This window comes from Papio anubis, chromosome 19, assembly GCF_008728515.1.
Source record: "Papio anubis isolate 15944 chromosome 19, Panubis1.0, whole genome shotgun sequence".
Classification (NCBI taxonomy): Eukaryota; Metazoa; Chordata; class Mammalia; order Primates; family Cercopithecidae; genus Papio; species Papio anubis.
The window spans coordinates 10219912-10246050 of record NC_044994.1 but is presented as its reverse complement, the minus strand read 5'-3'; the positions used below and the strand labels follow the sequence as shown (position 1 = coordinate 10246050).

General features: G+C 42.3%; 1 protein-coding gene and 1 non-coding gene across 2 annotated transcripts in view; one reads left to right on the top strand and one right to left on the bottom strand.

The window, feature by feature from the left end:
- MYOM1 (myomesin 1) overlaps nt 1-26139 on the bottom strand; it is a 145835-nt gene that overhangs the window by 3869 nt on the left and 115827 nt on the right. Inside the window, 15 exon segments of the mRNA XM_031658726.1 lie at nt 1111-1166; nt 1990-2012; nt 2253-2289; nt 5607-5770; nt 8513-8618; nt 8713-8751; nt 9771-9858; nt 10727-10840; nt 13758-13825; nt 14117-14176; nt 15228-15372; nt 18773-18909; nt 22968-23012; nt 23129-23235; nt 24948-25104. Coding sequence (XP_031514586.1) covers nt 1111-1166; nt 1990-2012; nt 2253-2289; nt 5607-5770; nt 8513-8618; nt 8713-8751; nt 9771-9858; nt 10727-10840; nt 13758-13825; nt 14117-14176; nt 15228-15372; nt 18773-18909; nt 22968-23012; nt 23129-23235; nt 24948-25104 — 1346 coding nt within the window.
- On the top strand, nt 18171-18233 carry LOC116271521. Its single transcript, XR_004180149.1, has one exon. It is a non-coding gene; the product is annotated as a U7 small nuclear RNA (small nuclear RNA).

Genomic DNA, 26139 nt, shown 5'->3' with positions numbered 1-26139 from the left:
GTTACATCAGTTTAAAACCAAATGGAAAGAAACCAGAGGGGCATGTTCTATTTTTGTGTGTGTGTATGTGACAGGGTCTCTGTCACCCAGGCTGGAGTGATCTTGGCTCACTGCAACCTCTGCCTCTTGGGGTCAAGCGGTCCTCCCACTCAGACTCCCGACTAGCTGGGACTACAGGTGTGTATCACTACACTCGGCTAATTTTTGTATTTTTTGTAGAGATGGGGTTTCGCCGTGTTGCCCAGGTTGGTCTCAAACTCCTGGGCTCAAGTGATCTGTGCCCCTTGGCCTCCCAAAGTGCTGAGATTACAGGCGTGAGCCACTGCACCTGGCCTAGGGGCACATGTTCTCAGGATCCCCTGGAGTTCTGTCACAGGGGAAAAAAATTAATAAAAAAAGAAAGAAAGAAGCCCGTTTTCAACAGAACTAGAGCCTATAGAAATTTCCATATTCCACTGTGTTAGAGGTAATTTCTTTCTTCAATTGTATTTGTCGTAGAGTTAACACAGAACATTTTCAGTTTCCCATAATTTTAAAGGGTGACTTTTGAAAGATACTAAGTGGTCTACATATGTCTATTAGAGACAAACTTTTATCCTGATGCTTGACCTATAAAACATTAAGATGATTGGAAAACCGACTGCTTTTTTTGAGATGGAGTCTCACTCTGTTGCCTGGGCTGGAGTGCAGTGGCATGATCTTGGCTCACTGTAACCTCCACCTCCCAGGTTCAAGCAACTCTTCTGCCTCAGCCTACCAAATCGCTGGGATTACAGGTACTTGCCACCACACCAGGCTAATTTTTGTATTTTTAATAGAGACAGGGTTTCACCACGTTGGCCAGGCTGGTCTCGAACTCCTGACCTCAGGTGATCCACCTGCCTCGGTCTCCCAAAGTGTTGGGATTACAGGCCTGAGCGACCGTGCCTGTTCAGAAAATCAACTGATTTTTAACCTTGTGTTTGGTTACTTTGGTTAAGTATAAGCAGCTATGGAATAAGATGAGGGTGGTGGGCTGTTAAGCGTATCTTAAAAGAAGGAACCAAGGTTGGGGTGCTGGAACCTGTTCCTAGTGCAGAAGGAACAGGCACAGGCAGGCTCCGTGCTTACCTTCCCCTCCTGGATGGTGACCACATCTGGGAGACCTCCCAACACCCGGGCACGATCTGTAAGCATAGGCATTTTGGGTTAATCACTGCAGTGGCAAGGCCAGTGGCCATACTCACAAAACCACCCAGGAAGCTACAGTTCCAATTCAGTTTCCTTCTCCTGATTCTTCTATACAGTTTTCAATACGCAAAAGAAGAAAATGATCCAGGGATTCAGGATTTTTCTTTTCTTTTTTTTTTTTTTTGAGACGGAGTCTCGCTCTGTCACCTAGGCTGGAGTGCAATGCCAAGATCTCAGCTTGCTGCAACCTCCACCCACTGGGTTCAAAAGATTCTCCTGCCTCAGCCTCCTGAGTAGCTGGGATTATAGGCGCCTGCCACCGTGCCCAGCTAATTTTTGTATTTTTGGTAGAGACAGGGTTTCACCATCTTGGCCAGGCTGGTCTTGAACTCCTGACCTCAGGTGATCCACCCACCTCGGCCTCCCAAAGCGCTAGGATTACAGGTGTGAGCCACTGTGCCTGGCCCTTACAATGTTTCTTGATGTTTCTTTTCTCCAATACATACACACTTTTATGAGACACTGTATCTGCAAGTGACTAACAACCTATTGTATGATTTACAGCCAAGAGGTTTCTCAGGATGTCTGGGTTGGAGCTCAAGTCAAGGGTAGGGTGACATTCTTTACAATGTAACCTGAGACCTTCTTTTCATAGATATTCTTACTCAAAAGACTAAAATGAAAACATATGTAGAATACCTAAGATTTAAAAAAGAAAAAAAAAAACACTTCCATTCTCCTCCATCTGTAGTCATAATAGCAAAACAAAAATATCTTTTGAATCTATCCCAGGAGTACTTGTGAAAATGGTTTACTCACTTTTCTCGGCAATGGCAGCTTGTCTGTGGTTGAGAGAAACAAAGAAGAATTTAGTGTTAGTATTACTTCAAAGTAGCTAAACTTGACGACATTTTCATCGTCTCAGAAACATTTTGCTGTTCAATGTAACAGTGGGAAGTGCTACTTCTACTGTATTTTCTGAAATAAAAGGCTCTTTCTAACACTCAGAGGGGTAAGCAGTAATGCAAGCTTCCAGGGAAATTAGTGCATGCAAGTGGCATTGGTTAGGACAAGGGACTTACTTCAACCTCTGGAATTCAGCATAGGCCTCCTCGTATGCTTTAAACGAAAAAAGAAGAGTTAGAATTTTCTCACCCAGAATTGACGACACACAGGGATATTAAAATTCACAACTGGAGATCATTGTTATCGGTCCAGACATGACTAAACTGACTTTGATTAAGACTGTGCTTATGTGTTCACTCCACAGCTTAATGTACTTAACAAGGTCAGGAAATACTTTCTAGGCACAAAATATGAAATGGTAGATTTTAGAAGCTTTCAACTCAGCCAGAGGGTTTCAGCCCCTCAGATGGAAAGGCAGAGATTAACTCCCACAAAGAAAAACATGGGAATAAATATCTGTTTCTTTTCTTTTTTTGAGACGGAGTCTTGCTGTGCCCAGGCTGGAGTGCAATGGTGCAATCTCGGCTCACCGCAACCTCCACCTCCCAGGTATAAGCGATTCTCCTGCCTCAGCCTCCCAAGTAGCTGGGACTAATCAAGTAGCATGTGCCACCACACCCAGTTAATTTTTGTGTTTTTAGTAGAGACGGAGTTTCACCATGTTGGGCAGGCTGGTCTCAAACTCCTGACCTTAAGTGATCTGCCCGCCTTGGCCTCCCAAAGTGCTGGGATTACAGGCATGAGCCACTGCGCCCGGCCATAAAAGTCTGTTTCAAAGAAAAGCTGGCTGTTGAGTAAACATCCTGAGTGTCAAACAAAAACAAACACAAAAACAAAACCTTTCTCTTATTAAATTATCCCAGACATCAAAGCCTCCTAGATAGGCAGTTAACTCTCTCTCTGTTATGCTGTCTGGTCTATTTGGGCGAAAAAGCACAATGAGTTACTGTAATCACAGAGAGCGCTGGTGCTTGTCTGAAGCAATGTTTCTTATGCCATGATGGAGAGGGGATGAAAGGCAAGTGCGACAAGAAAATGAGATCTATATAATTCTTAAATAATTTTTTTCTGTGCCTGCAGAGTAAGCCACTTTGATTAAAGATCCAGGCAAAATGGCAGCTTCTCTGGGACTACAGGCGCCCGCCACCATGCCCAGCTAATTTTGGTGTTTTTAGTAGAGACCGGGTTTCACCACGTTGGTCAGGATGGTCTCGATCTCCTGACCTCGTGATCCACCCGCTTTGGCCTCCCAAAGTGCTGGGATTATAGGCGTGAGCCACTGCACTCGGCCTTGTTTTTTTTTTTTTTTTTTCCGAGAGACAGGGTCTTGCCATTGCCCAGGCTGGAGTGCAGTAATCATAGCTTGAGGTAGCCTCAAACTCCTGGGCTCACATGATCCTCTCGAGTAGCTGGAACTATAGGTGTGTGCCACCACACCTAGTTATTTTTAAATTTTTTTTCATTTTGTAGAGACAGGATCTCACTATGTTGTCCAGGCTGGTCTTGAACTCCTGGGCTCAATCGATCCTCCTGCCTCAGACTCTCAAAATGTTGGGATGACAGGTGTAAGCCACCATGTCGGGCAGGTAGCTTCGTTTTGAAATCCCTCTCACCTCGTCTCTCATCTCCTCAGTGGTCTAGGAATCATAATATTTTAAGTCTAGAGAGTGCTTAGATAATACTAGTTTATTCCCTCATTTTACAGATGGGAAAAATAAGTATAAAGCTAGGCTTAAAGTTGCTGGTCCTGAGTTTTTCTCATCTGTAAAATGAGGGGTAGACTGGTTAGGCGGACCCAGGCTGAAGTCAGTGCTTCCCCTTGTCCCCACACCACTCTGAGAGAGAGGTGGGAATGGCCGAGCCAATCTGTGCTTGGTAGCAGTGGCAATGCTGGTAGGACAATCTACAGGCTTTTCCTTAAAAAGGATTTCAGAGTGGGGTAGTTAAATAAGCTTTGGTGGACCAGAGAGTAAAAATAACATTTTAAAAATTTTAACTTTTTCCACCCCCTTACTGCCTCCCTTTTTCGGTTGTGTTTCACACTGTCAGACGGAGAGTGGAAGAAATCCCCCGTCGCCGTGCGCTGGTGACGCAGGCCAAGTGTGTCCTAGAAAGCCGGCGTCCCTCTGGGGCGGCTGCTCCCGTTACTGCGGGTCCTGCGGAGAGTCCTTCTAGTCACCGTGAGTGGGTGCGGTGAAGACAAGGGGATTCAGCACCAAAAACACTCAAAGCAGGGCTGAAGGGCTACGCTCTAAATGACGAATCTGCTCTCTGAGGTTGAAAGAACCTGAGTTACTGAATATTGAGGTTGTATTTATTTATTTATTTATTTTTATTTTTTATTTTTTGACAGGGTCTCGCTCTGTAGCCCAGGCTGGAGTACAGTGGCACAATCTCGAATCACGGCAACCTCTGCCACTTGGGCTCAAATGATTCTCCTACCTCAGCCTCCCGAGTAGCTGGGATTACAGGCATGTGCCACCACAGCCAGCTAATTTTTGTATTTTTAGTAGAGACGGGTTTCACCATGTTGGTCAGGCTAGTCTCGAACTCCTGACCTCAGGTGATCCACCTGCCTCAGCCTCCCAAAGTGCTAGGATTACAGGCGTGAGCCACCATGCCCACCTGAGGTTGTATTTTAAAATGAAGGAGTAGAGGAAAAGTCAGTCCACAGCTGTCTTTATTAACTTTAACACAGTATAGACTATTTTATTTTATTTATTTTTAATTTTTTTAGAGACAGAATCTTGCTCTGTTGCCCAGGCTGGAGTATAGCAGTGTGATCTTGGCTTACAGCAGCCTCAACCTCCTGGACCCAAGTGATCATCCTAGCTCAGCCTCCTGAGCAGTAGGGATTATAGGTATATGCCACCACGCCACCACACCTGGCTAATTTCTTAAAATTTTATTTTTGAAGAGCTGGGGTCTCACTATATTGCCCAGACTGGTCTTAAATTCCTGGCCTCAAGTGAGCCTCCCACCTTGGCCTCCCAGAGTGCTAGGATTAAAGGCCACCATACCAGCAGACTATTTTACTTTTGTAAGAAAGAATAGGATGAAGAGTATAGTTCTGGGAAAGGGAGAAATGGCCCAGTATTTTTTAACTTTTTACTTATAACTGAGTATTCTTTATTATTTATTTATTTTTATATTTTATAGAAACGGGGTTTCGCTATATTGCTCCAGGCTGGCTGGTCTTGAACTCCTGGGCTCAACTGATTCGCCTGCCTTCCAAAGTAGCTGGGACTACAGGTGTGTGCCACTTTGCCCAGCTACTTTTTTTTTTTAGAGATGAGGTTTCACTATGCTGCCCAGGTTTGTCTTGAACTCCTGACTTCAAGCCATCCTCCTGCCTTGGCCTCTCAAGGTGTTGGGATTACAGGCATGAGCCACCATGCCCAGCTCCCTTCATTTCTTTTAAAAGGCTCATTCATCCAGAGTAAATTTGAATCTGCAACATATCTGTTTACCTTGTCCAGAAAGATCCACTGTCTTCTGATGTCCAGTTTTGCCATCAAAGAGCTCCATGACGTACTTCCCTTTGTCATTCGGGGTGGGCTCATTGATTTGTAGCCAGATCTGCTCTCCAGTGACCCCGGTCTTAACTCTGTCTGAGTACCTAATGGCGGCCCCACTGTGAAAATCGAAGAAAACTTCCTTAGCGTTTGCTTCCACCCAGGGCTGATCTTTACTTTGTCTCTTATTGAGGCTCTTGCCGTAAAGTTTTATAGGCTTGCAAAAAGTGAGGGATCTGCATATGTTATTCTTCTGCTTCAGAAAAATTATGGGCCGTGACACACAGAACTGGGATTCCAAGGCCCAAGTTCTGACAGTCGGAATATTTATTTATTAATAACTCCTCATAGCAGTCTGAGGCCCAGGGCAAATCACAATACTAATACTTCTCAGTGGTATTATTATCTTTGTTTTAGTTTGGATTTATTTGTAGGACTAGGGTAATCTATAAAGCTAAAAGGCCAAACTACATATTATTTTACTGCATATTTCATCTAGATAATCTATGGCTGTAAATCAGATTTTACAAGCTAGTCCAAAAACAACACTTATGGAGGCTCAAGTGGTTGACTAGACCAAATAATGAAGATGCTTATGCTTTGCTGGTCTAATAGCAATTTCCTCAAAACATCCTTTCAGTGTTCTCATTTTTGAACAAGTAATTCTTTTAGAGAAGATATAAAGCTTTTTGATTGATGATTCAATGAATTTTACTTCTCTCACACTTCAGACTGATACATTAGAATGTCCTAGATGTCACAGAGGAATTTCCTGGAATTTGATCTATTTTAGCTTATAATTACTTTCCTAAAATGTATTCTGAAAGAAACAGAACAAAGGAATAAGCCCCAGCATTCTACACTGGAATTTTACCAATTCTCATTTTTATGACTCAGTTAATAATAAATCATAATACTAGCGAAAACACTGTTTTACGTAACAGTAAAGTCATCTTAAAGAAAACACAAATGGCTGCTTTGCGGCACCTGGCTCTGGCTAACTGTTCAATCTAGCCCAGTGGGCCCCAACCTTTTTGTCACCAGGGACCGGTTTTGTGGAAGACAATTTTTCCACAGACCAGGTAGGGGGAGGGTTTCGGGATGACTCAAGCACATAACATTGATCATCAGATTCTCAGACGGAGCGTACAACCTCGATCCCTCACATGCGCGGTCCACAATAGGGTTCGCGCTCCTGTGAGGATCTAATGCCGCAGCCGATCTGACAGGAGGCGGAGCTCAGGTGGTCATGCTCGCTCCCTCGCCCACCACTCACCGCCTGTTACACGGCCCAGTTCCTAGTAGGCCACGGACTGGTACCCGTCTATGGCCTGGGGTTTGGGGACCTCTAGTCTAGACTTCACGCAGCTGGAAGCCAGTGGTAGGTAGTGCCATGATGAACCGGGCTCTGGAGCCAGGCTGCCTAGGCTCAGCCTTGACCCACCTCTTAGCTGTGTGACCTTAGGCAGGTCACCTCCCCGAGCCCTAGCTTCCTCATCCCTCAAGGGAGGAGCACCTCCCATGCAGAGTGGTGAATGTGAAATGAATTCACATACGTAAAGGGCTTTCAGCAGCGCCCCCCAAACTGTCAATGCCGCTGAGGGTACAGGGTGAGGAAACTTACTATCTGTACCCTCCTGGGGATGCCACGGGACCTTCTTCTCAGTGGGGCTCCTAGGAACATTTGCAGTTTGGAACATTTGCATCCTGAGGTTGGACTGAAGGTGGCTACACTCCATCAGATTATCTATGCCAGGCCTCGGTTCTCTTTCAGCTCAGGATATTTCAAGGAAGCACGGAGGTTAAGGACACTGTCAAGAGTGTAAACGGGAGGCCTGGTTTGATTTGGAAACTGATTTCAGCTCTTGGAATCCCAGAAGCGAACTTGAATAGAGTCCCTGTATAACTGCACGGAGGTTCAAACCCATCTTCCCCAAAGTCGCCTTGAGCTCTCCAAAGCCTTCTGAGGGTGGACCAGAAACATGCTAATGTCTCACTCTGCCAGGCACTATAACATCAACAACAATAATCTTGGGCACTCATTGGATTAGGCTTCTTTGGTGGATGCCCACTCATTCATACCGTGGGAAATTAGGTGCCTCCTGGTGCACACTGCTTCATCTCTGTTCCAGACCACAGAATGTGTTAACCGTGTGGATAGAGAGAAGGGTAAGAATGTGGCTCCAGATGCCTGGCACAGCAGAGGGAGCCCAAGCACGACTGTCTGGAGGTGGAGGCTGCGTTATAGAGGTGTCCGTGAATTATGGTACTTCTTCAATCACAAATAAAGACGTACTGTAACTATTACCGGCCTCAGCACGTACATGTTGAGGGAACGAGCTAACCTCCCAGTAAGAGAATGCCCTGGTGGTTCTGTCCTGTGCTCACCAGTGTCAGACTTGAGAATCAAGAAGACTCCTTACTTGAGAAGAACATGAAAATTTTTTCCCTATCCTCCTCTCTTCCACTGGAGAAAGAATTTCTTTTTCTTTCTTTCTTTCTTTTCTTTTTTTTTTTTTTGAGAAAGTGTCTCACTCTGTCACCCAGGCTGGAGTGCAGTGGTGCAATCTCGGCTCACTGCAACATTTGCCTCCTGGGTTCAAGCAATTCTCATGCCTCAGCCTCCCCAGTAACTGGGATTACAGGTGTCCGCCACCACGCCCAGCTCGTGGTTTTTTTTTTTTTTTTTTGTATTTTTAGTATAGACAGGGTTTCACCATGTTGGCCAGGCTGGTCTCGAACTCCTGACCTCAAATGATCCACCCGCCTTGGCCTCCCAAAGTGGTGGGATTACAGGTGTGAGCCACCGCACCTGGCAGGGAAAGAATTTCTACACAGCAAGTAAGTTCCCATTTACTTACTTGTGGGACCAGTTAACTTTCAAATCCTCCACGTAGTAAGTTACAAAAGAGTACAGTCGGATGCCCTCGGCTGTGCTCTGGATTTTCAGGTCTGTAGCAGACAAAGCTGAAAGAAGAAAATAGCATATTTCATGCATCTGCATGCCCCTCCTGGCAGGAGGATCATAAAGCATTGTTGTGGTGTGAAATGTTTAACTTACCTATTTTTTTGCATACTTCTGTCATCAGTTCCTTAAAGGCTGTGGAGAGAGATTCAGAGCCAAAACTTTAGCATAAAAATTCTCAATGTAAGGTTAAATCGCAAATTCTTAGTTCTCAAAACTTCCCTTTCTGGATGAAAGGAAATGGAAACAAGGTGAATTTGTGGACCCACTGAAAATGAGTATTCTTTGAGGAAATAGTTCAGTTTTATCAGGTTTTAAAGGATCCCTGCTTATTTTGATTTTTTTCCCCTTGAATTCTTTGTAACAATCGCCATATTTACATTCTAGAGAAAGGGCCATAAGAGATTTCTAGGAAGGTTCTTGACTTTGGGATTCTCTTTCTTCTCAATTCCCAGGAAGCCTTAGTTTACATTAGAGGACATTTTCTTATCCGTGTCATTGATTCATACTGAATTAACCATGTAGGTCTCCTGGCCTTCATCAGCCTGATAATGCTTTTCTCCAATAAACACATTTAGCCCCACCTCCGCCCAAAGTAGGAAGGTGAAATTAGTCAGATTTCTGCTGTTTGTTAGCAATATTATTTTTAAAATCTTGTTCAGGAACAAAATTGTAAGTTTGGGGGTCCCAGGTAGATTTTCATCATCATGATATATTTGCCCTTAGCGGTCTCTGAAAAATGGAATTTGCTTTCTTGCTCTGCTAAAAACTGCAAGGCTTCACATTTCATATGTAAATCTTGCTTGCTACCTTTGGAGTGGACTATTTTTTGTCATGCTTCTGACAGAAGTTTTTGAGCCTGGAATATTTTTATAGAGTTGAAACAAAAATGATTTAAATTGAAAACAGACCCCTTGTGGACTCTGGACTATAAATTCTCTAAGGATCAAAAATACACTTCTGATTTCGAAGATGACTAGAAGTGAGGTATTTTTGAATAAAATAGTTCACTCTGCTGGAATTTCACTTAAGCCAAAATCTGTGGACAAAAAAAAGTCAGCATGATTTCAATCGTCAGCTCGGTCTCAAATCATCATTCTGGTAAGCTGTATGCAGAAACACACAAGACAGACGCCAGTGGTTGGTGGACTGACCTTCATCCACAAGCTTCAGTCTGCTCTTATCTTTTCCTCGGTCATCTTTCAGGATAACTTCATAAATCCCAGCATCTTTCTTGGAAAACTAAGAGGGAATAGATATACCACATTGCACCTTTCATAGCCGCAGGGCATGGTATCTGTAATTTTTTTTCTTCTGCTGCTGCTTCTTTTTTTTTTTTTTTTTTTTTTGAGACAAGGGTCTCACTCTGTCAGCCAGACTGGAGTGCAGAAGTATGATTATAGCTCACTGTATCCTTGAACTCCTGGCCTCAAGCTTGGCCTACCAAAAGCCCTGGGATTACAGGTGTGAGCCACTGCACCTGACCTGGTATCTGCATTTTTAAAGGCCCTTGATTTACAGAACTGCGATCAAAACACTCTTTGACTAAGCATCTAACTGCGTGAGTGGTGAACCGTTCACAGATGCAGAGATGCACCTCTCCGTAATAATTTGACCAGTGAGCTAGCAGTCCTGACTTTTTACCTTCTAAGGCTGTAACTGATATGAGGCTTAAAGTCCTTATCTTTTACTCTACCTTCATTTATTAAAACCAGTGATCACTAGCTTTATAGTGATATATTTAAATGCCGTGCTCTTTTAAACAAGAAGTAGATAAAAATCTATCCTTAAATGAAACCATGTCTGATGTCTCTGCACTTTTAGGACCAGGAGGCTTAAGTACAACTGAAGAAGGATCCACTTCACTGCCCATATATGGATAAAAGCAACTCAGAAAAGCGAGTTGTGGCATTCAGCTAATATTGGTTTGCTGTCTACCAAATCCATACACGTCACAAGGCTAGAGAAGCTTTTGTGTTCCTATAGCAGTTGGAAGTAAGCTAATATAAATCCCCTGGTCATGAAAGGAATACAGAATCTAGTCACTGTTTTGGGGTAAGACAGAGGGTAGAGAGCTAATATATTACATTTTGCATTTATAATCACCTACCTCTGTTATAAGCAGGGTACATATACCATCCTTAAAGTCGTGCTTTTCATCCACTGATATCTCCCTCTCATCTTTGTACCACACAATATGAGTCTCCTTCTTAATATTTGCCACCTAGGAGCAAAACCATAATTACTTTTTTTAAAATAAGGAAATGTACTTTTGTGAAGTTAAATAGTTCTTAATGCAGCAAGATATAAAAGAAAAAGCACTGAACATGGAGTGAGAAGACACAGATTTCTAAAGGAATCAATGGAAAGCGATTTTAATTGAGAAAAGAGTTTACAATCAAGTGGACACCAATAGAATAAACCTAAACCAATAGCATCTCTATTTCCAGCAGTGAAAATTTGACTTTAAAATGACGTGGTAAGAAAGAAAAGAGAGAACAGATACATTCATACTGATATACATACTTAAACGAAACTAGAAATCTCAAAACCAAAGGAAGACAAATCCCATCAGATTAAAATACAGGCTGTGTTAGAAAAACAAATGACTTTATTAAAGGAATGGAATGAGTAAGCCCCAATCTATATCTAAAAATTTAGTAAAAGATAAATGAAGCATTGCAAATATATGTGGAAGGGAGGCATGGATTAATAAATTAATTACTTAGTAATTTTGAGGAGACTCACTTAGATACACTAATCTCCTCATCATGTCATCTATTTCAAATGGACTAAACAACTGCATGTGGTTAAAGGGATCTTGAGCTTTATCTACAGTGCTTGATTTTTTTTTTCTCAAAGGAGAATATACTCATGTATTTCTTGTATAATTCAAATTGTATGAAAAAGTAAAGACTTCCTACAAATCAAGAAAACTATCTCAAAGAGCCCACTGAATAATGGGTGAAAGGTACATACCATTCCCCAAAGAGAAAATACAACTATAAAACCAACAAAGAAAGTGTTATCTCATTATACATGAGAATATACAGGTTTTAAAATACGAAACAATTTCAGCTAATAAATAAACATAGGAACCACCCTGGTAACTGCAGTGAAACCACTACACACAATCACTCCGCAGCTTTGGGCTTTGCTGAGTACATTGCTCTTGAAATTTGGACATAACCCTTGTGTGGATTCCGGAAGTTCTGCTTAGATAGTTGTTACAAGAGATACTAGGTCCTTAGGGCATGAAGGTTTTTAGGTGTTTTTTTTCTTTTTGCCGTGGCCCCTTCCTGCACCTGCCCAAAGTGGATCGTATCTCCTTGCATCTGAGCTTTCTGTTGTCTGGGATGGCAAAGGTCATAGCTCCACATGTGGACTCCTGAGGGAGAGGAAGGTCCCAGTGTGCAAGCTAGGGTTCCGCCTGTGTTCGTTGTTTTGTTTTTGTTTTTGTTTTTTTTTTGAGACAGAGTCTCACTCCATCGCCCAGGCTGAAGTGCAGTGGCGTCATCTTGGCTCACTGCAACCTCAGCCTCCCAGGTTCAAGCGATTCACCTGCCTCAGCCTCCAAAGTAGCTGGGACTACAGGTGTCCGCCACCACGCCTGGCTAATTTTTGTATTTTTTAGTAGAGACGTGGTTTCACCATGTTGGCCAGGCTGGTCTCGAACTCCTGACCTCAAGTGATCTGCCTGCTTTGGGCTCCCAAAGTGCTGGGATTACAGGCGTGAGCCATCGCACCCAGCCCCTCCTACATTTTTTTGAGTAGACTAGCGCCAAGCAAGACCCACCATTCTCTTGTGAGTCTGAATGATTAGCTGAGCATACTCCAGGAACTGTAATGCCACATGTGAGGGGCCAAATTTACAGGAATTCCACAATAATGGAACAAAGAGCTATGGGGAGACAGAGGGAGTGGGAGGCCTTCTAGAGATCACTGTGCTGGGCCTGGAAAGGATTTTGTCAGAGAAGCTGAAAGAAGGTCATTCCAGGCATTGGAATGACAGCGTAAGCACGAACTGTGTGAATATTCACAACCCATTTCCAGGCTGCCCTTGGTTGCTCAGAATCTGGGAATGGGGCTGACTCTCCTGAGGAAGGCCGTCACAGGACACCAGAGCTCCTCTGCAGAGGGCCACAGCAAGCGCAGAAGGCGAGGGATGTGTGGGCTTTTGCAAAGGGATGGTTTATAGGGAGGGGCCATGTGGATGAGGAAGTGAGTCGGGGACAGCACGACAGGGCAGCTGGGATAAGAGAGAAGCTGAGGGCTTCCGCTTGCCTGAGAAAGAGTTTTTCAAGCAGCATTGCCATTTCCTGTGAGGCTACAACCTAGAATTGATTTTCCTTATATGTATTTCTGATAGACTGCTGTTTCTCTGAGTTTATCAGATCTAGTAGACACTGGGGCACTTGGGTTCTGGGTTTTATCATGACAATTGTGAAATCCACACCAAATGCCACACCTACGCTTCCACTTGTCCTTGTCAGCCAGCCGGACCTGCACGCTCCCTCTCCAACCTCACCCACCAGTTCCTTACCCGAAACCTTTCTGCTGACTCACTCAGCTACACACCACAAGCTAAAGCACAAACTCGTTTAGAATGCCATATAGAATTTTTTTTCCTGAATCTTTTCGAAGTCCTAATAAGACAATTGGTTGTGAGCTGCCAACTCTTCTCCACATCTCTCCCTCAAGCCAGCACAGTGGCTTGGAGTCAGTGGCACAGCTGGGGAACACCCAGGGGGATTGTTGCGCCAGCCTCACAATTTACTTAGCAAGGTCCACGAAACACTGCAGCTAGAGTGATTCTGGAATAGGTCTATGACTTAGAATACAGATTTGGCTTAAGACAAAAACAATGTGAGAGTCTTTGGAGATTACTAATTAGATAAAGGTCGAGGGTCTTACTAACTAGGTCATTAGTAGTGACTAGGAATGATCACCTTGCCTTCTCATATTTTATGTCGTTTTATTTTAAATCTTTCTTATCAACAGATGATTACAGTAACATTCAACAGTAAATATGTGTCCCACTTATCATTTTGGCTCAGATGGAAGAGATGAAAAATTGATCTTCCTCTTCTCTACATTCTATTTCCCTTGAATCAAATATCAAAAATTTATCTGTCTCTTACCTTGCATTTCAATAGTACATTACATTCACCAGTCACTTCCCAGCTCAAATACTCAGCAAAGTGAGGACCTATAAAATTTTAATGACATTAGCAATTACTCTATTAATCACAAATGCAAAATCAAAGCTCACACTTAAGTCCTAAGGCGATTTACATCTGAAGTCAAATTTTTAAAATTCTAGATTTAGCTTTTAAAGATTTTAATGTCTACATATTTAACTGTACATATTTTCAATTATTTTAATTTACTAGGCATTATTAACATAATAATATTCATTTTAATTTGTTATGGAAATAACCTTGGAATAGTTTCTACAAAAAAATTAAAATTTTTCTCTTTATCCACTGCCTATTTTTACCTTGTTTCCTGATCCATTCTTGCCGCTGGAATTCAGCTTCTTTCTGGAGCTTTTTGAAAACTACAAATTGAAAAACAAGGAAGTGTGAAATTGAGTTGGGTGGTATAAATGCACATGTCAGCTACCACCCCTAAGTGATTTATATTCATTACTGTAACACTCATACATTGTGACAACCCTGCTCATTTTTTATCTTTATAGATGAAGAAATAGGCTCAGGAAGGTTGAATAAATTGTACAAGGTCATAAAGCTAGGAAACAGTGAAATGATATTGGATGTTGCAAACACAGAGCTCTGGCCAGCCTTTCCATTGCCTTTGTAACTGCCACATTTTAAATCTGGGTGGCAGGAAGGGAGCAGCTGATTTACTACAATCTAGTTACAATGTATGATTAGTAGATTCGCAATGCACTACTTTTACATATTTTTATTCTCAATTTTAGTAATTTACAGTAAGTACACATGGCAAAACAGCATCATGGTTTGTTTCTGAGACACATACCGTCTTTGTTGTATTGCAATCTCCCTCACTGGAGAATTTGAGCAATAAATATTTGTTTATATATGAAAGTATTTAAATGCAGTCTTGCCTGTGGGCTAGGGATAAATTTGGTGTTCTTTTAAATTAACTTTCATTCCTATGAAATAAAATACCATGTAAGGTATTAACTGAAAACTGTATTTTTTTTTTTTTTTTTTTTTGAGACAGAGTCTCACCCTGTCACCCAGGCTGGAGTGCAGCGGTGCGATCTAGGCTCACTGCAACCTCTGCCTCCTGGGTTCAAATGATTCTCATGCCTCAGCCTCCCAAGTAACTGGGACCACAGATGCATGCCACCACACCTGGCTAATTTTTGTATTTTTAGTAGAGGCGGGGTTTTACCATGTTGGCCAGGCTGGTCTTGAACTCCTGACCTCAGGTGATCCGCCTGCCTGGGTCTCCCAAAGTGCTGGGATTATAGGCATAAGCTAACACGCCCAGCTGAAAATTGTATTTTGAACATTAGAATTCAATTAAGAAACAATTCAAACGACAACTTTTGTGCCATGAGGTATTTGGATTGAAGGGAGTAGCAAAGCCTGCTGGTTAATGTTCCACGGAATTCTTACCATCTCCAATGAGAACAACAGTAGAATGGTTAGTTGCTTTTCCATCTTGAAGCTGGAAAGTGTACGTTCCCTCATCCTCATCCTGTAGCTTCTCCATGAACATTTCAATGATGCCAGTGTTTCGGTCAATATGCATTTTATATTTCTTCAGTGTGAAAAGAAAATGACAGAGAAATCACTAAGGCAGATATTTTACTTGGATGACAATAAGCTTGATGAAATAAAAATAAACCCCAAAGAATAATATTTTTAGGCTAGGTGCAGTGGTTCATGCCTGTAATCCCAGTACTTTGGGAGGCCGAGGTGAGGACTGCTTGAGGCCAGAAGTTTCAGAACAGCCTGGGCAACAAAGCAAGACCTTGTCCATATAAAAATAGAAAAATAGCCTGGGTACAGTGGCTCACACCTGTAATCCCAGCACTTTGGGAGGCTGAGGCGGGCAGATCACCTGAGGTCAGGAGTTTGAGACCAGCCTGACCAATATGATGAGACCCCATCTCTACTAAAAAGACAAAAATTAGCCTGGTGTGGTGGGATGCGCCTGTAATCCCAGTTACTTGGGAGGCTGAAACAGGAGAATTGCTTGAACCCAGGAGGCGGAGGTTGCAGTGAGTCGAGATTGCACCATTGAACTCCAGCCTGGGCAATAAGAGCAAAATTCTGTTAAAAAAAAAAAAAAAAAAAAAGGAAAAATTAGCCGGGCATGGTGGTGTGCAACTTTAATCCCAGGTACTCAGGAGGCTGAGATGGGAGGATCTCTTGAACCCAGGAGGTCGAGGCTACAGTGAGCCATGATTGTGCCACTGCCCTCCAGCCTGAGCAACAGAAGGAGACCATGTCTAAAAAAAAATTAAACATTAAAAATTAGAGTAATAATTTAAATACAATTTCTTCATAACTGAACAAGTTCTTCATATTCTTATACTCAGGAAAAGGGAAATATTATGTGGAGTTTTTGATCTGGAGCAGAATGGATTACTAAAAAGTCTGAAATTTAGTTTCTTAAATCTAAATAAAGTTTTGTTACCCCAAGTGACAAAATGTCAAAAAGTTGTCTTTAGACTCTCACATTACCTTCCAGATTACATTTTATTTATTTATTTATTTATTTGTTTATTTGTTTATTTATCTAGAGATGGATTCTTGTTCTGCCACCCAGGCTGGAGTGCAGTGGTGCAATCTTGGCTCACTGCAACCTCTGCCTCCCAGGTTCAAGTGATTCTGCTGCCTCAGCCTCCTGAGTAGCTGGGACTACAGGTGTGTACCACCATACCCAGCTAATTTTTGTATTTTTAGTAGAAACGAAGTTGTACCATGATGGCCAGGCTGGTCTTGAAGTCCTGACCTCAAGTGATCTACCCACCTCAGCTTCCCAAAGTGCTAAGATTACAGGCATAAGCCACTGCTCCTGGCCTACATTATTTTTAATGAGTAGAATAAAACTATAGGCAGCAGAGGCAGGTATCTTGCTCATTTATCACTATCTCCTTGGCATCTTGCACATGCATGGTATATAGTAGTCAATTAATAAATATCTGCTGAATTAATACTTGAAAAAATGCCTCTGAATCTATTTACTCTCTCTTTTTTTCTCTTTTTACAGACAGAGTCTGTTGCCCAGGCTGGAGTGCAGTGGTGCAATCATAGTTCACTGCAGCCTCGAACTCCTGGACTCAAGCCTCAGGCCTCAGGCTCTTGAGGCTAGGACTACAGGCACACACCACCATGCCTCACCAATTTTTAAAAATTTTTTGTAGAGATGATGCTTCGCTATGTTGCCCAAGCTGGTCTCAAACTCTGAGCCTCAAGCAATTCCCCTGCCTCAGCCTCCCAAAGTGCTGGGATTACAGGTGTGAGCCACCATGCCTGGCCCTATTTGCTCTTAATGAATGGAAATAGCCCTATTAGACTATACGTATTTTATCATATTGTTTAGACAAATTTTTTTCTCCAGAATGTAAAGATAAGTTTTAGTCACTGGGCATGCAAGCACAAATTCCATGATAGATTTGAATTTGTTAACTTTTGCTATATATAAAATATCACAGAACGGAGGCTAAGGCCTGGGATGAACTCTGTGATGCAATTCATGCTCCCGAGTCTCCCCTGCAGGAAGTCAGTCTCCAACTGAGATCACATTTTTGCTTAGCATCCCCCTATCCTATCCTGCTCCCCAACAATAAATCATTTGAATGATAAACAACTTCAGACTCTCTTTCTAAGAAACTTGACTTAAGAGAACAGGTGCATACTCTCAAGGCCACACGTGTGCACGCTTGAACACGTGAAGGGGAGTATGTCTATATGCACGTATGCATGAATGTTCACTCACTGACTGTGGGGTGATGGGTGAGGCCAACAACACTTTTCCTTCCTCTCCCCTGGCCAGGTGGTGATCACAGCAGTCGAGGGAACATTTTGAAAGTGGAGAGGAGATGGGTCGCAGTGGACACAGGAGTCAGGAGTGACTTGTTCTGCCCCACAGCAAGTCACTCTAGGCATTGGGAAGGACTACGCTGCATACTCTCCTAATATTCATGGTACCCGTTTCCCTCTCACTAACAAGTCCTCAAATGTTTTAAAAATACATCTCAGTGAAAAGGGAAAGGGTTGCTAACAACAGTCACAAACCACACCTCCTCTGCCCTTTCAGTTTCCCATTTACACCCATGATAGCACAGGTGATGGTCAGAGCCCCTGAACCCCCAGTTCTTCAGTACTACTGGGCACTGGCCTGATCTTGACTTGACTGATGTCTGTGGGGAGGACAAATAAAGCTTAGATGTTGTAGCTCTATAAAAACGATGCTTATGTTGAAAGAGTATTTTTTTTATATATATATATGTAACTACCTATGTAAATATGACACAGACATACACACAGAAAAGCATAGAAAAATGTCTAAAAAAGTATATACCAATATGTACATCAAAAAGCCATTAGAAGTGTTACAGCTCTTTTAGAATTTGTCTAGCAGGCTTTCCGGTTTTTGCTGGAAAGACCCCCCAGCACTGCCACCAAATTAAGAAAAGCCGTAAGAATGTGCGATTAGCCCTTTCTGAGTCTTTAATGCTTTTTACAATAAGGATGTATTGTGTTTTTAACCAGAAAAGCAATGAAAGGTATTTTTATTGAATTTTTCGGAGCCATTAGGCAAGAGGCCTGTTCTTCATATAACGAATCAAGTCTGTGTTGAGGTGTCCAGTGTGAGTATGATGTGAATTCAGGCAAGGGTGTGGGCTCCTCTGCCTCCCAGGACAGCCTCTCTGTTTTCATGGGTGATCATACATCTCGGTTTGCCTGAGACCGTTTTGGTTTATGACTGTTTATGACTGTTGTCCTTTCATTCTCAAAGCGTCCCAGTTTGCATAATATGATATAGTCAATCTGTATTTTCATTTCACAGTTTTCACTTGTGAGAAGGATTTAAACTCACCCACTCCACCACCCAGCGGTTTTTATAACAACATATCCACATCCACATAAGGCTTCCTCAGTGTCTTCTACAATGATACATTAAAAAGGCTAAACAGTGTAAAACCTACCGGGCCTTCAAAAATTTCCTTCTCGTTAAATATGTAGTTGACTTTGGCATTGCCAGATAGCTTCTCAGCCTGCATCCAAAACCGGACCTGGCCCTTCTCCAAAATTTCAACTGCCAACTCTGATTTAACTGGGACAGCTATGAAAAGTAAAAATAAACACAGTAATTATATTGGTAACCAATTATATTGGTGCTCATTTTCCAACAAGTGAAAAAAAAAAAAAAAAAAAACAGGCAATGGAAATGACAATGTAGCACCTGCTTCTTGCAAAGCCCAGAGACAGTGAGAGTTGCAGGGAAAGGCTTAAAGACAGAGGGACTCAGCTCTGATGCTGGGACTGTCACTTAGAGCAAGTTGTTCATCCTCTTTGAATCATTAGTTGTCTCAACTGTAAAAATGAGGAAGATGAACTTACCTCTAGGGGCATGGGGCACTTGTAGTCAGTATCTCTAACTTTCTACTGTGGCTTTTGGTTGGTGTTTTTCTTTCTTTCTTTTTTTGCAACAGGTTCTCGCTCTGTTGCCCAGGCTGGAGTATAGTGATACGATCTCGGCTCATTGCAACCTCTGCCTCCTGGGTTCAGGTGATCCTCTCACCTCAGCCTCCTGAGTAGCTCACACAACAGTCATGCACCACCACACTCGGCTAGTTTTTTTTTTTCTTTTATTAGACAGGGACTCATTATGTTGCCCAGGCTGGTCTTGAACTCCTAGCCTCAAGTGATCCTCCCTCCTTAGCCTCCCAAGGTGTTGGGATTACAGGTGTGAGCCACCTCATCTGGTTGGCAGGTGCTGTATTTTAAATTAGAAGCTTCCTAAACTTATGTCAAATGTAAATTCATATTTCTTTATATTTATTTTAAAACTACCCTTTTCAAGTTTCAAGGGATGCTTTTCTTTGCATTATTCCATATTCATTAGCAAGTTCAGTGTGATAAATTCATTCCAATGCAGGACTGAGAGGGGGCTCAGATGTCATCTATTGAGGGGGTTTCAAGGCAGAGAGAAGGTGGGTTTTGGAGTCCCACGAAGATCTGGACCAGTTGCTCTCCTCCTTTAGATCTTGTGTCCCTCACCTGCTAACATGGATGTGCTATGAAGAGTAAATATAAGGCCAGGCATGGTGGCTCACACCTGTCATCCTAACACTTTGGGAGGCCGAGGTGGGCGGATCACTTGAGGTCAGAAGTTTGAGACCAGCCTGGCCAACATGGTGAAACCCCGTATCTACTAAAATTACAAAAATTAGCCAGGCATGGTGGTGGGCACCTATATCCCAGCTACTCCGGAGGCTGAGGCAAGAGAATTGCTTGAGCCTGGGAGGCAGAGGTTGCAGTGAGCCAAGATCGCACCACTGCACTCCAGCCTGGGCAACAGAGTGAGACTCTGTCTCTAAAAAACAAACAAACAAACATAAATATAGTAAGAGAACACATTAAGGTACTGTGAATAGTGGTCTGTGTTCAAGAAGGTTGGTTCTCTTCCTCCCCTCACTTTACTGATCTCTTTACAAAATCTCAACTGCACCCCAGGAGACAGTGGTAACACGTCTGGGTGGTGGAGCTGAGAGCAGGGTCACCATCTCTTCTGTATTCCTCTTGGTCCTGGTTGTCCACACGGTGGTTTTCCAGTGTGAGCAGGATGTCTGAGTGCACCAGGGCGGCAAGGGCAGAGGCTAAGCTTCTCCCTTGCAGGACATTCATGCTTGCTACAAGTAAGTCTTGAGGAGAGTAGAAAGTACAATTTCTTCTAAAAATATCTGGAGACCTCATTCTAGGAAACTTACTATGTGAGTGAAGAGGTTACCTAAGATGCCCAGAGTGGTGAGGGAGGAGGAGGAACAGGCCCTCCTGGAAGCCTCCAGCTCCCTTAATGTTCACTGTCCTCCCTGAGTCCTGAGAACATCGTTTGGGGAATGCTGGCCACCTTGAATGTCCACGGGGGCACGGAGCAAAAGTGGCCATGCATACATAGAGACAGCCCATGTCACAGTCAGGGGAGCAGGCTCCAGAGGCAGACCACCTGGGTTTAACTAGCTGTGTGCAAATGATCTAGTTACCTAACCTCTCCAGGCCTCATGTTCTTCCCCTCTGAAATCAAATCAGCACAATACCAACCCTTTTAAGGTAATTGTGGAATTCAAATAAATATATCCTGCTTAACTACTCTATAGAAAGCCTGGCATATAATAAATGCTGTATTAATGTTGGCTGTTAATGTTTTGGTATCTCTTTCCTCCTCTAGTTGCTTCTACAACACCCTGGAAACACCTTTTTTTTTTTTTTTTTTTTTTTGAGATGGAGTCTCACTCTGTCATCTAGGCAGTGGCATGATCTCAGCTCACTGCAACCCCTACCTCCCAGGTTCAAGCGATTCTTGTGCCTTAGCTTTCAGAGTAGCTGGGATTACAGGTGACAGCCACCACACCTGGTTAATTTTTACAACCACTAATTTTAGAATATAATATGTTGACACCTAAGAGGACACACCAACATATCTATATTTATATATATGTGCTTGTGCGTGTCTCCCCACATATAGTGCATGTATACAAGAGGGGTAACAACTGGTGTCTGCAAATGAAGGGCTATTATGCAGCATGCTGAGAATACCAAAGTGTACCCTCCCCCCACTCCCCCAAAATACCTTGAATTCTGGGTGTACGGATATATATTCAAATAAGCTATCTTTCCACACTGCAATTTAGTATCAATACTGGCAAGATAGACTAAGTCGCTTTCTATTTTTAGCTTTGTGCATTTTTATTTTTTCCATTTACTCAGCTCTAAATTTCCTTAGGCTCTTTTCTCTGGCAGTTAATGTGCCTCAGCGAAATATGTTATTTGTAGGTTTAAGGCACATGTTTAGTGGTTTTCAAAATATTTTTGAAAACAGCTTAAAATAGGAGAATTTACTGTGCCAAAGGATAAAGGAATACCATACTCGTTATTACATTCTCTAAGAAATAAGGCAGTTTAAAACTTTACAAAATCTCATGAAGACAGCTTCATCAACATGCCAGCGTTTACAAAGATGGAGTGCCTATGAATCAATAAATCGCATATGCTACTTTGATCCTATCACCAGGCCTCTGAAAATATTCACGTTGTGACCTCATTGGTCTCAGAGTGGTAGGGGAAAGCAAAGAGTGGGTGCTGTAGTATTGAAAAATGTTGCTTCCTTGGGTTAACCAAAACACCCTTGGATTGGGGGCTCTGATACTTGCATGTCAGAGTTTGTTATTTTGTGATTTTTATGTTTATTTTTTGTGACAGATTCTCACTCACCCAGGCTGAAGTGCAGTGGCATAATCACGGCTCACTGCCGCCTCCAACTGCTGGGCTCAAGTGATCCTCCCGCCTCAGCCTCCCGAGGAGCTGCTGCCACACCTGGCTAATTTTTGTATTTTTTGTAGAGATGGGGTTTCACCACATTGCCCAGGCTGGTCTTGAACTCCTGGGCTCAAGTGATCCTCCCGCCTTGGCCTTCCTAAGTGCTGGGATTACAGGCATGAGCCACCTTGCCCAGCCACATGTCAGAGTTTTAATCAGTTTCAGGTTCTCCCTACCAAAATGCGACACTGGGTCTCTAATAAAAGGATACCTGAGTTTGCTGCTACCCTCTCTCTTAGCACCAATAATCAGAGTTCTTAGGCTTATGCAAGATAAAATATCTCAGTATAAATGATAATGACATCAGGCAATGCCTACTGTCTGGATTAATTCTGGCATGATCTCAGCTCATTGCAACCTCTGCCTCCTGGGTTCAAGCAATTCTCCTGCCTCAGTCTCCTGAGTAGCTGGGGTTACAGGTGCCTGCCACCACACCCAGCTAATTTTTTGTATTTTTAGTAGAGATGGGGTTTCACCATGTTGGTCAGGCTGGTCTTGAACTCCTAACCTAGTGATCCACCCACTTCGGCCTCCCAAAGTGCTGGGATTACAGGCATGAGCCACCGCACCCCACCCTCTTACAGCATTTCTATATAGTAGGTGCTATAAACCATTGTGATAGCCATTCCTGGAAAAGAAACCAAGGCACAGAGAAATAAAAGTGAGCTGCCCAGGCACACAGCTTGAGTCGAAAGTCCAGAATAAAGAGAGTCCAGGCCAAACACTTTGCTGTCATCTGATCTATTCCAGAAGCTGCTGCCTAGTGAGACTGCTCAAATCTGTGTGTGTATTGTGGATACTTACTTGGGAACTTGTGTTCATGGCTGAGAGCAAGTAAACGTTTCAATTCTGTAGGGGGAAAAAGAAAGCAATTAAACCTTAAACTACTAAAATAAAAACCACTTAAGAATAATCGAGAAATCAAAGCAACATTCGATGTGTGAATGCACTGATTTTAAACTTACCTTCCTCATCTATTAAGTAGCTTGATGCTATTCCATCAGTGTCTGTTACATCGCAAGAGTAAAGACCCAAGTCGTCCATCCCAAGGTCTTTGAAGGTCATTTTCGTCCTTCGGAACAAAATATTTTTCTTAGAAATGAGGGTGTGTGGGATCTGTGGGCCTGTGTTTCCCCTGATTCTGGGCAGTTGTATATGCTACTCCTTTCATCTGGACGCCTCCTCTCATCTCGCTGAGCTACAGCCTACGTGTTCTTGGTGTCTCAGGTTCAATGCCATTTACTCTGGGAGGACTTTCCTTACCTCCTTCCAGGGGGTGGTGGTGACAGGGGAGTGGAACTGGCACAAAGCCCACATGCCCAAGCTATGTTGCTTATCAGTGCACATCCTGCAGAAAAATATCCAGCTGAGCAGCCCCTGCTGGGAGCCAGACACTTCCCCCGCCAAGGGCAGAACCTGCTGTTGGTAACTCTAGGTGCCTCTCCTATGCGATCTCCTGCTTTCCCCTTTTCTGAACTTACCATGAGCATCTGTATTCTCCCCAGTGTATAATCCCTGTGCCTTCAGAGACAGGAACTGCTTTGTTTACTGTGTTATCCCCGCACCCAGTACCTTGTCTGGCACATAATATGTGTAATAAGTAAATGAATGGCTCAGTGGGCAAGTTCATTGTGTTTTCTAACTTTGGCAAGCTATATTGCTAGGCAGTGTCTAAGACCAACCAAACATTGAAATGTTAAGTGCACAAACTGGGAGAAAAATTTATCATTCAATTATCTTTTCTTGGGGCAAATGTGTTTCATGTCAAGAAATTTACAGCATAGGGGCAGAAAAAGTCCTTTAATTATATTCAGTATTTCCTTGTCATTCTACAACAAAATTGCTAGTTTTTTCTTTGATTTCTGAGATATACTGGGCTTCATTGTAATAGAAAAAAGTACTTAGAAAATACTGTGCTTTATCAAATACTTTGCTTTATCATATCGATCCAATGTGGTTGACACGATGAAAATATAAAGCTTCGTAAGCTTTTGCTATAAAGCAAAGTAAAAAGAACACTCAAAATCTTGGCGTTGAAAGGAAATGACAGATCATATAGTGCCTCCATTCTCCCCACTCTCATTTTATAGAGAAAGAAATCCGAGGTTTGTGGCAGTTAAATAGCTGCCCACCGTTATACAGCCAGCTCCTGGTAGAGTTGGGCCTAGAGCTTTTCCATGTGGTGCTTCCGCACAGAGCTTTCTTCCCATGTACTATTGGCTCACTCATGAGTGACGGTGAAAAAAGCAGAAGAGATTATCCTCAAACCATTTAATTTACCATAACTTGAACCAGCAGGTTCTTCCTAGCCCCCTACAAGTATCCTCATCATTACTCTAAGATTTCCAAATTTCATAGATAATGAGAATCATCTTTAAAGCTGATCTTTATGTCAATCGAATGTTTCTAATAGCATAAATGAGACAAATAAGAAAGAACTTTAAATGGAATAAGTAAAAAGTATTTTAGAAGGGTTGTTATTATTATTTTATTTTATGAGACAGGGTCTCACTATGTTGCCCAGGTTGGTCTTGAACCCCTAGGCTCAAGTGATCTTTCTGCCTCAGTCTCCTGAGTGGCTAGGATTTCAGGTGTGAGTCAATGAGCCAGTCTAGGATGATTACTTTTAAGGTTTAAGTTGGTTATTATTTTCTTCAATACCAGATATAAAATATATGTGACTTCATCCTCTTATTCCAAGCAATTGAAGTGGAAATCAAGGAGCTCACCTCATTCTTCTACAGTGAAAAGGAAACCCATGATTGTGATTGACATAGTCCTTACTTGTTGCCCTTGCTTTCGACTTCTAACCGTGGAGAGTCCTCAGTGGATACATAATCTTTGGACCAGGTGAACTCGGACTTTGGAGTCATCTGATCACATTCGAAGTTCAATGAAATGACTCCATCATCATCCACATTTACAACAACCTCTTTGGTTCCTATAAGATCAAAAAGAAGGTACTGATACTTCGTGGAGGAAAGCAACCAAGTAAGAATTTGTTACCTTGAGATCCTTTACTTTAGCCCTAAAGTAGGGCCCTGAGCCCAGGTCAAGGAAAAGTTTCACTGCTCATGTGAAGGGACAGTCCTACTCTACAATTTGGCTTTTATGCCATAACACGAAATCTGATGGTTGCACCACGTTTCTTAAGTAGAGTCAACACCATGGACAGTAGTGTTTGTTATGTGACTGATGGTATAGTTATGGGAGCGGTTTGATTGCAATAAGGAGACAAGGCAGCTTTGGGAAAAGGGAAAGTCAATTGATTTTGATCAGGCCCTAATTCATGACTTTTGCTTCAATAATATCCACATGCAATCAGTCATCAGGAAAGCGCAGAGATGAAGAACCCAAAAGGAAATTGAATGGGAGAAAGTAGAGAAACTAAGAATCGCCTATATTCACGTATTCAAAGTCTTTAAGTCATTTAAGAGTGGAGAAATATATGGATGCCTGCTCTGTGGATCACATAACCATAAATCAATTTAAAGATGTCCCTCTAGACTAGAGTGATAGCAACTGAGAAATAACTATTATTGAACTGCATGGAAATTTAAATGGAAATGAGTTTCAAGAGATTCAGCTCTTTCAAGAAGATTGGTTTTTGGATTAAAAAAAACCAATTCAGTTAGTGTTTTGAGTTATTCTATTTTTGAGAGTTATAATAAATTGCACCTGCACCTAATAGAGAATTCTAGGAGAATTTGTATAGCATATGAAACATTCACATCTATTCCTAAATCCAGTTGAAAGGAGTAAAATGCTCTACTCAGATTTATACTCATTCAATTGCCAGTCTAAACTTCGTTTGTTTCAGTACATTAGGAAACATATATTTAAAAAAATAAAAATAATATACAGTTTGTTTCAGTACATTAGGAAAAATATATTATATTCAATCCCAGAAAAGTACAGCTGTATTTTTTTAAAAAGCATAAAAAAACTTCCAAAAGAATTGAATGTTTTCTCTCTA